This window comes from Mus caroli, chromosome 6 (genome assembly GCF_900094665.2).
Source record: "Mus caroli chromosome 6, CAROLI_EIJ_v1.1, whole genome shotgun sequence".
Taxonomy (NCBI): Eukaryota; Metazoa; Chordata; class Mammalia; order Rodentia; family Muridae; genus Mus; species Mus caroli.
Genome location: NC_034575.1, coordinates 124,606,941 through 124,620,152, shown reverse-complemented (window position 1 = coordinate 124,620,152; position 13,212 = coordinate 124,606,941). Strand labels below are relative to the sequence as shown.

Sequence of the window (13,212 nt, the reverse complement as noted above, 5' to 3'; positions counted from 1 at the left end):
AACAAAAAAGCCTTTTTCAGAATTTTTTCAAAAATCATACCATGTGTTACACCTTCAGTTTTAACGATAAGAACATATAAAATGTGAGCATAATAGACCCACATTTAATAACTTTGGAGACAGCACCAGTTGCAAATGTGGGTAGGTGTGGCTACAGAGAGCATAATGTCGACAGCGGATATCCCTTTGTTCATTTCACATCACAGAATGCTGAGTTTGTTCTCACTCAAAGGTCAGTGTTACATCTCCCATCTCTAATGGATGCACCAGTGCTCTATGCTGAATTAAATTTAGCCAAGACCAGAGGGCTCAGGTGTACATCAGCTCCATCTCTCCCCCAAGGTAAGTGGCTTTATTTCTTCTTTTGGCATTTGAATATCTTTGAGAGTTAGGCATTTCCTGTCATATTATAGTTTCAAATGATTGCTTTGGGATGGTGAGATGGATGATTCCTCAGGTAAAATACTTGCTGCACAAACCTGACAACCAGACCTCAATTCCCAATACCTTTGGTGGGAAGAGAATCACTTCTTGAAAAGTGTTCTCTGATTTCTACACCTAGTGTAGCATGAACACATCTGCACACACACACACACACACACACACACACACACACACACACACTCACTCACATTTAATCACACACAAACTCAACAGATAACCACAACTACAAAGAGAAAAACTTAAATGTTATTTAATTCATAGAGTTCATGAAAGATGAACGGGCCTTCTCCTTTTCAGTCTCAGGAAGACCCTGAAGACATAATATTTTACATATATAATCATAAAAATGTTTTTTAATGATAGTTCAGACTTGCAGTAGCTTGCCTTTCCAAGATCCTGGCACAGAACATAGACTCTTAGTCAGCTCTACTGCAGTTGCATCCCTAGTATTTAGCGTTGGGGAAAATCAGCCCTCTCCTCTACCAGAGTATTTAATAATCTGAGTGATAATGTGTAAGACTGAGGTAATACTCAAAAAGATAACATACCATGAGGATTATGAAAAGGGACCAGAAACTGAGGTATAAAATGTATCAAATTGTCACGAGATAGCACTGCATTCTGTGACCTAACTGGACTTACTAAGATCAATAACTGCCCCATTTTCAATTTGATATTATTCCTATATTGTGAGAACCATATGATTATCAATATTGAAGTATGTTTGGTTATGAACTCTTGCATTATAAAAGTTAAAATCAGGAAAACATCTTAGAGTTATTAAATCAGCTTCATCATCATCATCTTCACACCAGGGTCAGGAGACAGTGGAGGCTTTTACAGTGCTAGGATGATCAGAGTGAGCCAGTGTGATAGAACGAAACATGTTTCCTTCTCCTTGTGTTCCTGCCTAGCAAAAGTAGGGGAAGGGCTCATTGAAATGAAAGAAAATGAAGGTTGAGAAAGACAATGAGAATTCCTCAACACTACTGTCCATGATCCCAAGTCGAGAGACTAGAAAATTTGTCTACTCTTATTGTGATTATTTTTCTACAGATATCAGCTTAAATGTAAACTTCAAGGACAAAATTAATAGAATAAAGCCAGTGAGGTATGTGACACAATAGTGAAAGAACTGAAGCAACCTGAACCAACTGAACCAACCCATTAACTAGATGGCTCAAACTGTTGGAAATTCACAGCATAGAGATTAGATCTCTCAGCAAGCAAGCAAACAAACAAACAAACAAACAAGCAAATAAACAAAAAAGATCAGAAAGAGGAACCCGGGCAATGATCTGCTTTGATGGATAAAATGTGTAAAAAGTTCATTCATTTATTCAATCATAATTCAGATACAACCACCTACTATGTGTCAGAATTTCTTTAGATGATGAGATCCAGCTGCAAACAAATGTGAACATTTTTTCCATCTAGGGTTTTATGAATGTATAGGTTTGTAATCATTAAACACCTATATCAGAGACAACATGATGTAGAATTCTAGCAAGAAAAATATTAAAATGAAAATTAAGATTTTTACCATTAGAGACAGCATCATGTTAAGTAGAGTAATCAATGCAAGCTTTCCTGGAATCCAGCCCTGAATGATACTTGGGACCAAGGCTGAGTATGTGAAAGATGTCACCTAGAAAGATGGACTCAAAAATACAAAGGAAGAATATGCCTGTGATGTTGCATGGAAGCATGCATCCCCAGTGTGCTGCAGAAATCAAGTCAGGAGGAATGGTGACAGGTGAAAAAGGATTTGGAGGGCATTCCATAGGTACAAATGTTGAGGGCATCCATTCAAATGTGTTGAACTGTGGAGAATACTTAGCATTGTATGGACAGGAAGGAATACTCAAAGCAGGTACTTCCCCATAACCAAACCTCACACAGCCTCTTCAAGGATCAATGGCTGTTCTCCTCAGCCCAGTCTCAGACAGAACAGCTCAAACAGGTCCGGAGGTGGATTCAGTTCCTTATATTTTAATGTGAAGGAGTAGCGATTTCTGAAATCACCCAAATAGGCTTTTACTTTCAGTAAAACAAAAATAAAAAACAAAAAACACTTTAAGATGGACAGGAAATAATTATTGTGTATTGAACAGTGGTTTGGAGCAGACACTATGCTTTGAAAATAATAATTGTTTTATCAAATCCTAAAATTTTGTGAAGTAGGTATTGTCCAGGCATTTTACAGATGAGGAAATCTAGTGTCTATGAATTTTTAACATATTCCCTCCAATAATGTATTGTTCTGCATTATATTATATTATTGATAACATTGAAATATGATAGTGCTGAGTACTAGACTTTTGTAAAAAGCATCAAAATAGTGACTGTATGAAGATAAGACTATTTTACAAAAAGACTTAGAATTTCAAAGGTGGAAGTGTGAGAAAAGACAGAAATGTGAAATAATGCTTATATACTGTTTGGGTTTGTGTGTCAAGCTAGAATCATCAGAGAGGAAGGAGCTCAGTTGAGGAAATGCCTTCATGATATGCAGCTCTAAGGCATTTTCTCAATTAGTGATCAATGGGAGAGAGCCCAGTCCATGATGGGTAGTGCAATACCTGGGCTGGTGGTCCTGGGTTCTACAAGAAAACAGGCTGAAAAAGCCATGGGAAGCAAGCCAGTAAGCAGCATATCTCCATGGCCTCTGCATCAGCTCCTTCTCCAGGTTCCAGCTCTGCTTTAATCTCTGTCCTGACTTCCTCCAATACCCTTTCTTCCCCAACTTGTTTTTTTTTTTTTTCCATAGTGTTTTGTTTCAGCAATAGAAACCAAAAGTAAGACATGTATAGAATAATAAATGTAATTCACTAGACGTATCTACTATGGTTAGTTATGCTGTGTCAGGAGAAATTCTAGGCTGGCATACATACACAGTTCTCATATTCAGGGTGTCTTTGGGACCTTAGAGTTTTCTCTGGTGTCTGCTTTTGCCTCCTTGTCCATTAACATAGCATGTCTTACATAGCAGGAATTACAATTCATGCTACTATTTAAAAAGTCCAGCACACTGTCTATATCCTCCCATGACAGTCTTGTAGCACCTCTGAATACATAGCATTTCTCACTAGAAGATTGCTTATAGAACTGCCAAATAAGCTCAAGTCTCTTTTATAAAAATGCTATTTGCACAGGACCTATGTGCAGATCTCTGTGTGCAGAGATCTCCAGATTAACCACAATACCTAAGATTATCTGTGTGACATACAAATAGCTGTTATAAGTATTTGTCTAGAGAATATGATGGTGGATGTCTGTATGTGTTCAATATATTTTTATACCTGAAAAGTTTTAGTCATCACTGAACTATGTCCACCGATATGAGTGGTTCTTAAGGCTAGGGGGAAGTCTATCTTCTATTTCCTGGGACCATTTCTAGTCTATCTTTCTCTCTTCGTTCTTTGGTTGTTTTTCCCTCAAGAATATTTTAGATGATTTAACTTTCTTAATGGTTTTTTTGTCAGCATCCTAAATTTGATCTACAGTCCTGAGACCACTACTATTTGTCTGCATTCTGGATCATATAATTCAGCCACCAAAAGTAATGAAAGCAAAATAAAACAAAACAGAACAAAAAATCCAAAACAAAGTAAAACTATAAAAGTAGAAATGGTCACAGTCAATTGTGGACCACACAACAAAAATAAAAGACATGCTAGCACATTTGTTTCAGAGTTTCTTTCTTTTTTTTTTTTCTTTTCTTTTTTTCCGAGACAGGTTTTTTTCTGTGTAGCCCTGGCTGTCCTGGAACTCACTCTGTAGACCAAGCTGGCCTCAAACTCAGAAATCTGCCTGCCTCTGCCTCCCAAGTGCTAGGATTAAAGGCGTGCGCCACCATGCCCAGCTTGGTTTCAGATTTTAACATGTAACTCAAAGCATGACATCATTTATATAAGAGAATATTTAGAAGCAACAGAAAACTAATAAAAACCTGAAATAAATCTGTATCTGTAAAACTTGGAATCCCAGTCATGCAGAGTAGGGAACAGTTGTAAATTTAGTACTCAGGAAGTGGAGACAGGGTCATCAGGAATTCAAGGTCACACTTAATCACAGAGAGTTTGGGACTAGTCTAAGATACCAGAAATACAACCTCAGAAACAGACCAAAGCAAAACAAAAAGCAGTAAGAAAGCTTTGCTCAGAATGGTACAGTACTTGATTCTAATTATTGACTCTAGAAAGCCATTAATATAATGGTTATAATACATGGAACTGTTAACCTAAATGATAGTAATAGGGGATTATGATTGATTTAGAGATTAAAAGCCAGCTAGTGTTTCTCATTATTACCTTTGTAAATGAAACTAATTATTTTCCATATGAAACCCACATTTTAAAAATTGTCTAGCAAAAAGTTAAATCCACAAAGTTGGGGTATATGATGACTGCATCTCAAAAATTAGTCCATCTCCCTGTTTAATAAAATACCCATTGTTGATACAGTTACCAAGGACAGCTGAGATATCAAACATGGTCTTAGGTGGTGCAGTGTGGTAGACATACTATATGCCGTGCTATATAGGAGTAACAGAGGTCCTCATGCTCACAGATAAGCAAGCACGAGGGGAACCAGGAATGTTAAACTCACAGGGTTCTTCCTTCAAAGGAAGGGATGCATAACTTGTTATACATCCAGAAAGCTTGGGTTTGGACTCTTATACTTTGTAACTATTGCACTGTCTGTGTGGCTGAGACAAAACTGAATTATCTCCCAGACCCTTATTATGAGCTTGTCAATCTATAGAACTCATCTTCATGGATGATATGACACGTTCTTTACAAAAATTTCAATGTAATCTTAAACTTTATGGTGAACACAGGATTATCACCTGTAGAAGCAAGCAAAGGCTTTTGTATGCCTTCATTTGCTGTGAATTTATGACATGGGGTCTTTTATGTTTATTAAAAGATTCAGGTACTATAGCTGGGCAGATACTAACCTGATATGCTGACCTGGCCTATGTCCCAGACATGTGGTATATTACCTAACATCTTAGTCTCACCCTGACTAGACTAACTCATCCAAGCAAATCTTGATGGCGCCTCCCTGATCCCGACCTGAGACAGCACCCCCACCCCCTTGAGCCTGGAAGTCCTGCCTTTTCCTCTCCTGCTCAGTTATTTGCTGTTCAACTTTATATTTAACAAATCTGCAGGTGATGGAGAACAGTGTTCTACAAAATACTGAGTTAAGAGATGCTTTATAATACTGACAATACCAAAGTCCTGACTGCAACCAGATTTCTGGGTATGGAAATCAGCATTTAAATACACAGTGCACAAAACCATCCTCCATCAATCACAGGGAAATTTTCTCTAAATTTTGCTGTGTTTAAATATGCCTAAAAGTGAAAGAACCTAGTGAGGAAACCCCCACTCAACTCCCGATTCTGCGTGCACCCAAGAATCACGAACAGAACACAACACCTTGATGTAACAACACGAGGTAATTTAATGGCGGAGCTCTGGGTTGAAGCGTATCTCACACTGGAGACAGTGGATTCGACCACAAGGCTTGGAAGCTAGGGGTGTTTATAGAGAAGGAGTGAGGATAGGGGAGGAATTGGTGCCGTTTCACATGATTGGTCCATTTAAACATCAGCAGCCTGTTAACATTTAACTTAGGTCAGAGGGGTGGGAGATAGGGAGGTGCCGGGCCAGTCCGGACATGTAAGGATGGGCATGTCCTGGTCTGTTCTGCTATGTTCTCAGCCCCAGGTTTCAAAGCTTACAAACAACTCTTTGGGATATTTGACATAAATTACATGAATCACAGGTCTCAAGTTTTATTTCCTTTCAAAAGAAACTATCTGAGGTCAGATGACCAAATTTAACCAATACAGGCTAATTAGTCATGTTGAAGTGAACTGTCTTCTTGCCTTCTGAATATCATTGCATAGCTGGCTGTGGTGGTCACAGAGACCCACCAAAGTTTTACCACAGTATCCTCTTATCTGATAATATATGCTGAAGGCCAGCTTCAGCACCATAGCGCTAACTCAGGAGGGCTGAGCTTGGTATCAATGATTGGGGTTTGTGCTAATAGCAGCTGACTGAGGTCAGCACTGGTGGAGCTGATGGGGGTCTGTAACAAGAGCTGTTGTTGATGGCAGCCAAGAGCAGGCTACAACAACTTTATTTCCTTAACCCTTTTATGGCCTGTAAGAAAAAAATTTTGATGTAAGAAGAAAATTACCTCATAGCCACAAGTTACAAAATTTCTAAAAAAACAATCACCGCAACAACATATTCTTCAAAAAATAGATTTAAATCATTACACAAAAGGGGAATCAAAACCGGACTTTTGATTACACTTTCTTCTTCTCAAACTTATATCTACCTTTATGTGAGGCAAGTGGAGCATGCCACCAGACAGAAGAACTGGTAAGGTTGAGTACCCCAAGAAACTCAGAATTGAGTATGATAGATGTCAGGTCCGATCCCTGCCAAAGCCTGTCTGCTCTGGAACACGAGAGGACCACGGCAATCAGTCATGTTGCATAAAAACCTGGATTTCTTCATGCTAATGAGGTGTCTAGATAGGCCCTGAGTGTTTAGCCAACGAGCTTCCTTTCCTGGGCATCCCTTCTGGGAAGAAAGTATTTCATCCTTGGTTTACTCTGAGTAAGGTGTATGCATTTACATTCGCCATCAAATAAAGCAGCTTGAACTAAGGATGACAGATCACAGTGGAGGGGAGGCCTTTGTTGTAAGGAGCTGCACCTCAATCTCCCAGAGATGACTTTCTCTCCCCCAGAACCTCTGTACATTTGGCACTTGACCAAAACCCAGTTCTGCCCCAGCCTTGACTCTACCTTCCCCTCCTGTCTGGTGGGTAGATGCCCTGAGGGAAAATGGGGACTGGGAACCTTGTTCCCCACTCCCAGCAGTATGCTGGCAGCACCTGTATACACAGGAGACTAGGAACCACAGCAATTGTCCCATATTTTGCAGTTTTATATGGGTGTGTGTGTATGTGCATGGACTGAGAACTCCCATTACAGACTGCATTCTGCCTCCCCATGATCCTGACACCCTAGCAGTGAGACAGACACACAGCCTGGTACATTTCTCATCTATCCTTCGCTCTACAAGTTCATTTTAACCCCAAGGCAATGCTTCTATCATCTTAGATTAACAAAGTTTAATCAAGCCAAGTCTAGGGACAATCTGTATTTACTAAGGAACAGGTCATCAGTCTTATGTCTTATTTTTGAAGCCTTGATTAGATAAACTGGCTAATTATCTGTTCTCTGCTCTTATATTCATAATGAAATAACCTATTCTTTGTTTATGACCTTCCTTATTATGGTGCACAGCAAAACCTGTGACTTTATCCCTAGATCAAAAGATCAGTAAAGTCAGGCCCAATCTAGGATGAATGTTTTCTATGAACATTAACTTGTCCCAAGCCTAATTTTCTTGCTACTACAATTCACACTTAAAACCCATGAAACCTCACTGTACTCCTTTTTTTCACCTGTGTAGCTCTTGCTACTCTTTCTGGAAGGGACATATGCTGTTCTTGATTTTAACTTTAAATTTTCTATTAACTACCTTAACTTCCCCAAATTATTCAAATCAAACTAACTTCCTATAACTACTTGAATCAAAACAGGAATTCCATAAAATTGGTAATTCATATAAACAGCATTATCTCAAGAACTTTCATTTTCATATTGTTCTGCAGGAAATATGGCCAACAGAGTGAACTATCATCCAGGAAGTAATCATCCCAGGCTACAGGCAGTGAGGGTCTTCTTGTGCCCAATCACATTATGTCAGGTATATGGAGAATTTAGCAATGATAAGCATGAGAGGGCACATAAGTAGCAAGAAGCAATCCTGGGACAAAGATCCTGGGATTATACTTCTCCATGGTACACCCACTGCAGCTGTACCATAGTGTAAATGGTGGGGCATCTCCACGAAGCTCACTTGCCTATTGTAGCTCTTCCTCCATGGGGACTGCCAGGTATAGACTTAGTATATGTCATATGTAGAGGGAGGTGTTGTTTCTGTAATTGGTTCTTGAATGTGTCAATAAAAAAGGGCAGAAGCCAATTGCTGGGCAAAGGGAAAAAGGTGGGACTTCCAGGTTCCAGGAGGAAAAGAAGGAACATAGGGAGAGAAGAGAGATTTGAACCAGGCTTTGAAATGAGGAGGAAGCTGCAGTCATGTAGGTCTTGGGGCACCTAGAGTTTGTAGCCTCTGCTGGGGGGTGGACATGGAGGGACAAGGAGGATTGAGGGAGCTAGTTGATAAGATTAGGGCAGGAAACTCTATCCAGCCATTGAATTATCTGGCTAGTTTTAAATAATAAAACTGCCTAGTGTTTTCCATCTGTGGGGCTAAGGTGGGCAGGAGGAAAAAGAGGGCAGTTTGGGCAGTTGTTGGCAAAAGCTGTGAGTGTCTGGGGGAGTGATCTCAGCTCTGAGGAAAAACAGCTAGCTGGCCATTGGTGGAGCTGAGTGAGACCAGCAGCAGCTGATCTCGAAGCCTAGCTGTGAGCTCTGGCAGAGCTCCCAGGAAGGCAGAAGTGTGATTTTTAAAAATTACAGGTAACAGTCATGTTATTACACAGTATCCATTTATTTGCTACTTCAATGTCTGTAGCTTCTGCTACATGCATTCAACAGTGGTCTTAAACTACTAACTAGAAAATTCTAGGAATAAGAAACTCAGTGTTTTAAGATGGACACTGCCCTGAGCAGCAATGATGAAATCTCATGGCATGTAGGTTAAGATGTCAACCACTAGTGTCTTACTTAGGGTTTCCATTGCTGTGAAGATATCCTATGATTGACGTTTATAGAGGACAACATTTAATTGGGGCTGGCTTACAGGTTCAGTGGTTCAGTCCATTATCATCAAGGCAGGAAGCATGTCATGGCACTGGAGGAACTGACAATTCTACCTCTTGTTCTGAAGGCAAACAGGAGAAGACTGGTTTCTGGCAGCTAGGAGGAAGATCTCGTTGCCCACTCTCACAGTGACACAAGATTACACCTACTGCAGCAAGGTTACACCTACTCCAACAATGCAACACATTCTAAAGTGCCACTTCCTGGGTCAAGGATATTCAAACCACCACAACTAGTCACCAGTGCTTGTGTCCCAGTAATACTCACTCACTCAATAATGGACCCAAGTTGCAAAAGTTGGGATACCAACAGCCGACTCATGGCAAAAAGAAGTCATAGGGCATCCCTTTAAATAAAAGGTGTTATCACAAAGTACTCCACTTAGTGAACATTTTCTTTTATAGTCATACATCAAATTATGAAAGTTATAGCCACTAGTTAAAAATGGAAAACCTTCTCACTTTCTGTCTGTCTCTTTCTGTGTCTTCTGTGTCTGTCTCTGTCTTGTCTGTCTCTGTCTCTGTCTCTGTCTCTCTCTCTCTCTCTCTCTCTCTCTCTCTCTGTGAAACAGTGTACACAAATTGTAACACTATCTCCAGTATCAGTCTACTATAGTCCTCATAGCTAAGGGATGTCTTATGTAGTTGTGAACCACTTCTGACCTTTATCTCAGATATACTCAAGTGGATTTATGAAGTGTATTATTATTTGCTCTTCTTAGATGCCTGTCAGGGACCAGGCTGGCATCCGGTGGCTCTGAAACTCAGCTGTGCTGGGCTGATCTTTCTTCTGATGGTACTCAGTGTCTTAGGTAAGTGAGGCAAGAGTTTTTGCTTCATAATTTTCTCACATAAACATTAAATTTTTTCATAGCATTTGGGTTCCTTAAACCTAGGGGAAGGCCTACATGTCTGTAATGTTAAAGGTCAATATCCTGTGCCCTCTGAAGAAACTTCACATTTCTTCCATGCTTCTTGATTCTTGTGAGTAGCATTATGGGGTATGTCATATGTGCATCTAGAATGTAGAAAAATAGAAGTCACAGTTGTAACAAAAGATGACAAAAACAATGAAAACTAAAAGCTGCGGCTTCTTATATGTTTAATAAACCTTCTCCTGTGTGGGTGTGACTGAAAACAGGCAAGCTCAGGTGTGACTGTGAACAGTTTGAGAGATTCAGCAACACCCATAGGTTGACTTGTCAATCAGATCATATGCAACTTCTACTGGGGTCTGAGAGTTGCTCCACAAAGCATACTAACACCATCTCAGTCAGACAAGGAAGGTTTATTGAATGCACACCCTAATACTGATCAGATCAGGGGTATAGTGCAGAATTATTTGAGCTACTACAACAATCATTTCTCAGAACAAGCTTAAAAAGAAAAAAAAAAAAACCTACAAAGCCCACAGTGAGCTCATATGCACAGGAAGTGCTGCCTGGTGGTTGGTTCTGACTCAAGCCATTTTAGACATAAAGTTCATACTGATGTTTAATTTTATGGGCCCTACATAAAGCTTTGTTGTATTTCTTAAGATTAACAAACCTAAGAACATACAGAACATTACAGGAAATATGGTCATTATGACCCTGCTTTCAGATAATCTATTTTTCTGAGTCAGTGACTGGCAGACATATTAAAGCAACAATATGAAATGGCTGGCAGGCATGGAGCAAACAGGCTACAGCTATGTTGCTGGGCCAGACCTCAACATTTCAGAGCTGTGAGAATCCATGTGTTCTGTGCTTTTCTTATTCATATATATCCTGTCACCAAACTTGTCCCTTAATCTGATTTGCTCAGATGTTTAGATGAAATAACTTGCTTTGTTGACATTAGAATTAAAACAAGCTGGGTATGCTGGTACACATCTTTACTCCCAGCATTTGAGTAGCAGAGGCAGGCAGATATCTGTGAGCTGGAGGCCAACCTGATCTAAACGTGAGTTCCAAGAGAGCCAGGGATGTTACACAGAGAAACTCTGTCTTGTAAAGCTAAATAATGTACACGCCACCATTCATTTCAAAATTTAATACTCTTGGTTTGATTTCTTGCTTGCTAGTGGGATTCTTGGTGCAAAAACCTCTACTAGAAAAATGCAGTGTGGTTGCTCAAGAAAACAGGACTGAACCAACAGGTAACTGTGTGGCTTGAATTTCCTGAAAATAATAGGTAACAAAATGTGAGTTATTTCAGTCAAAGTTTATAACAGCTCTCCATGAAGACACTATATCACCATGGTTTTGTTTAAGAAGATAGGCATAATGTTAAGAATTTGTGAAGAGTCACATAGCTTGTAAATGCTGATTCTCAGAACCAACTGAAGCTGTGTGACCTTGACATCTATGAGCTTATTATGTACCTGGCTATGCTGCCTCAGGCTGCTGGTGCATATGATCCTAATATCTAGCAAACTTTATATGTCCCAGTACAGGGGAACGCCAGGGCCAAGAAGTGGGAGTGAGTGGGTAGGGAAGCAGGTTGGGGGGAGGGTATAAGGGACTTTTGGGATAGCATTTGACATGTAAATGAAGAAAATATCTAATAAAAATGTTTTTAAAAAGTACTAGCATTCATTATTTTACTTAAATGTGTTACACAGTTTACTTTGGCCTAAGTTAATTAATAAAAGCAAAACATAAAATGAATCCTTTGTCCTTAATTATGATTCTCTGACATACGACCTTAAATATGTTGCAACATGCACCAATGCAACACCTACACTGTGTGTAGTTGGTTATAGTGCATCAAGAACAGGGCAGAAAGAGAACATGTCTTTTTTTTTTTTCTCTAGGGAGATCAGCCACACTAGAGTGCCCGAGAGACTGGCATCCACACTGTGATAAATGCTTATTTACTTCTCAAACTTCCAGACCTTGGGCTGACGGTCTGGTAGACTGTAATTTGAAGGGAGCCACTTTGCTGCTCATTCAAGATGAAGAAGAATTGGTAAGCTGTTAATCCAAATAAGACAAAATAAATAAGACAAACTTATTAAGTAAAATAAAAACAATAAAAATATAAAGAAAAGAGCACTTGTCAACATCTCAGGATGTCTATGCTGGATTTTAAACTGCTCATAATCTGAGAGACTAATTGGACATGTGAATTGATAACTGAAAACAATGGGATGAATTGATTAAAAGTACAAATAGAGAGAGATCACCTTCACAGAGAAGAGAGAATTATGCTGGTGATAAGTTAGGAGGGACTTCAAACAGGAGTAATGGTGCTTTAAAAGGCTATTAGAAGAAAGGAAGCCATGTATACAAAGATTCAAAATTAAGTCTCCCACTCTGTTTTGATTATAGAGATTATTGCAGAACTTCTCAAAGGGAAAAGGACAACAATTTTATATTGGACTAAAATATGAAGAAGTGGACAAGGTTTGGAAGTGGATGAATGGTTCTATTTTAAATACTAATCTGTAAGTATTAAATGAGCTAATTTGAGTATTCAATTCTCATTCATTTTACTAAATTCTAATTGAATTTTGTAATTTTAATTTACCTTATGAATTCTTGAGAGGGTTGAAATAGGCTGAAGAGTCAATTCCAAAATTAGTTGAATATTTTATGTAGTCTCAATTTTTTTGACATCACTTCTTTATAATAGTGTGTGTGTGTGTATTTATTTACAATGGAATTTTAAAGGACAAGAAACGATTAATTTAGTGTTAGAGATAAAAATTTTTTAAAAGTCTATCTGGAATACATAGATTTTCACATAAACTTATATACATATTTTTTTCTTTTTTTTTGGGGGGGGAGGAAACTGTTTATTCGGCTTACACTTCCATACTGCTGTTCATCACCAAGGAGGTCAGGACTGGAACTCAAGTAGGTCAGGAAGCAGGAGCTGATGCAGAAGCCATGGAGG

General features: G+C 39.1%; 1 protein-coding gene across 1 annotated transcript in view; it reads left to right on the top strand.

Annotated features, from left to right (window-relative positions):
• Positions 1-250: 250 nt before the first annotated feature.
• The window catches only part of LOC110296649 (killer cell lectin-like receptor subfamily B member 1), a 15,996-nt gene continuing 3,034 nt past the window's right edge, over positions 251-13,212 (top strand). The window contains exons 1-5 of the mRNA XM_021165365.1: positions 251-342; positions 10,053-10,142; positions 11,396-11,470; positions 12,128-12,282; positions 12,645-12,760. Coding sequence (XP_021021024.1) covers positions 258-342; positions 10,053-10,142; positions 11,396-11,470; positions 12,128-12,282; positions 12,645-12,760 — 521 coding nt within the window. The 5' untranslated portion in view covers positions 251-257. The remainder of the gene's footprint in view (positions 343-10,052; positions 10,143-11,395; positions 11,471-12,127; positions 12,283-12,644; positions 12,761-13,212) is intronic.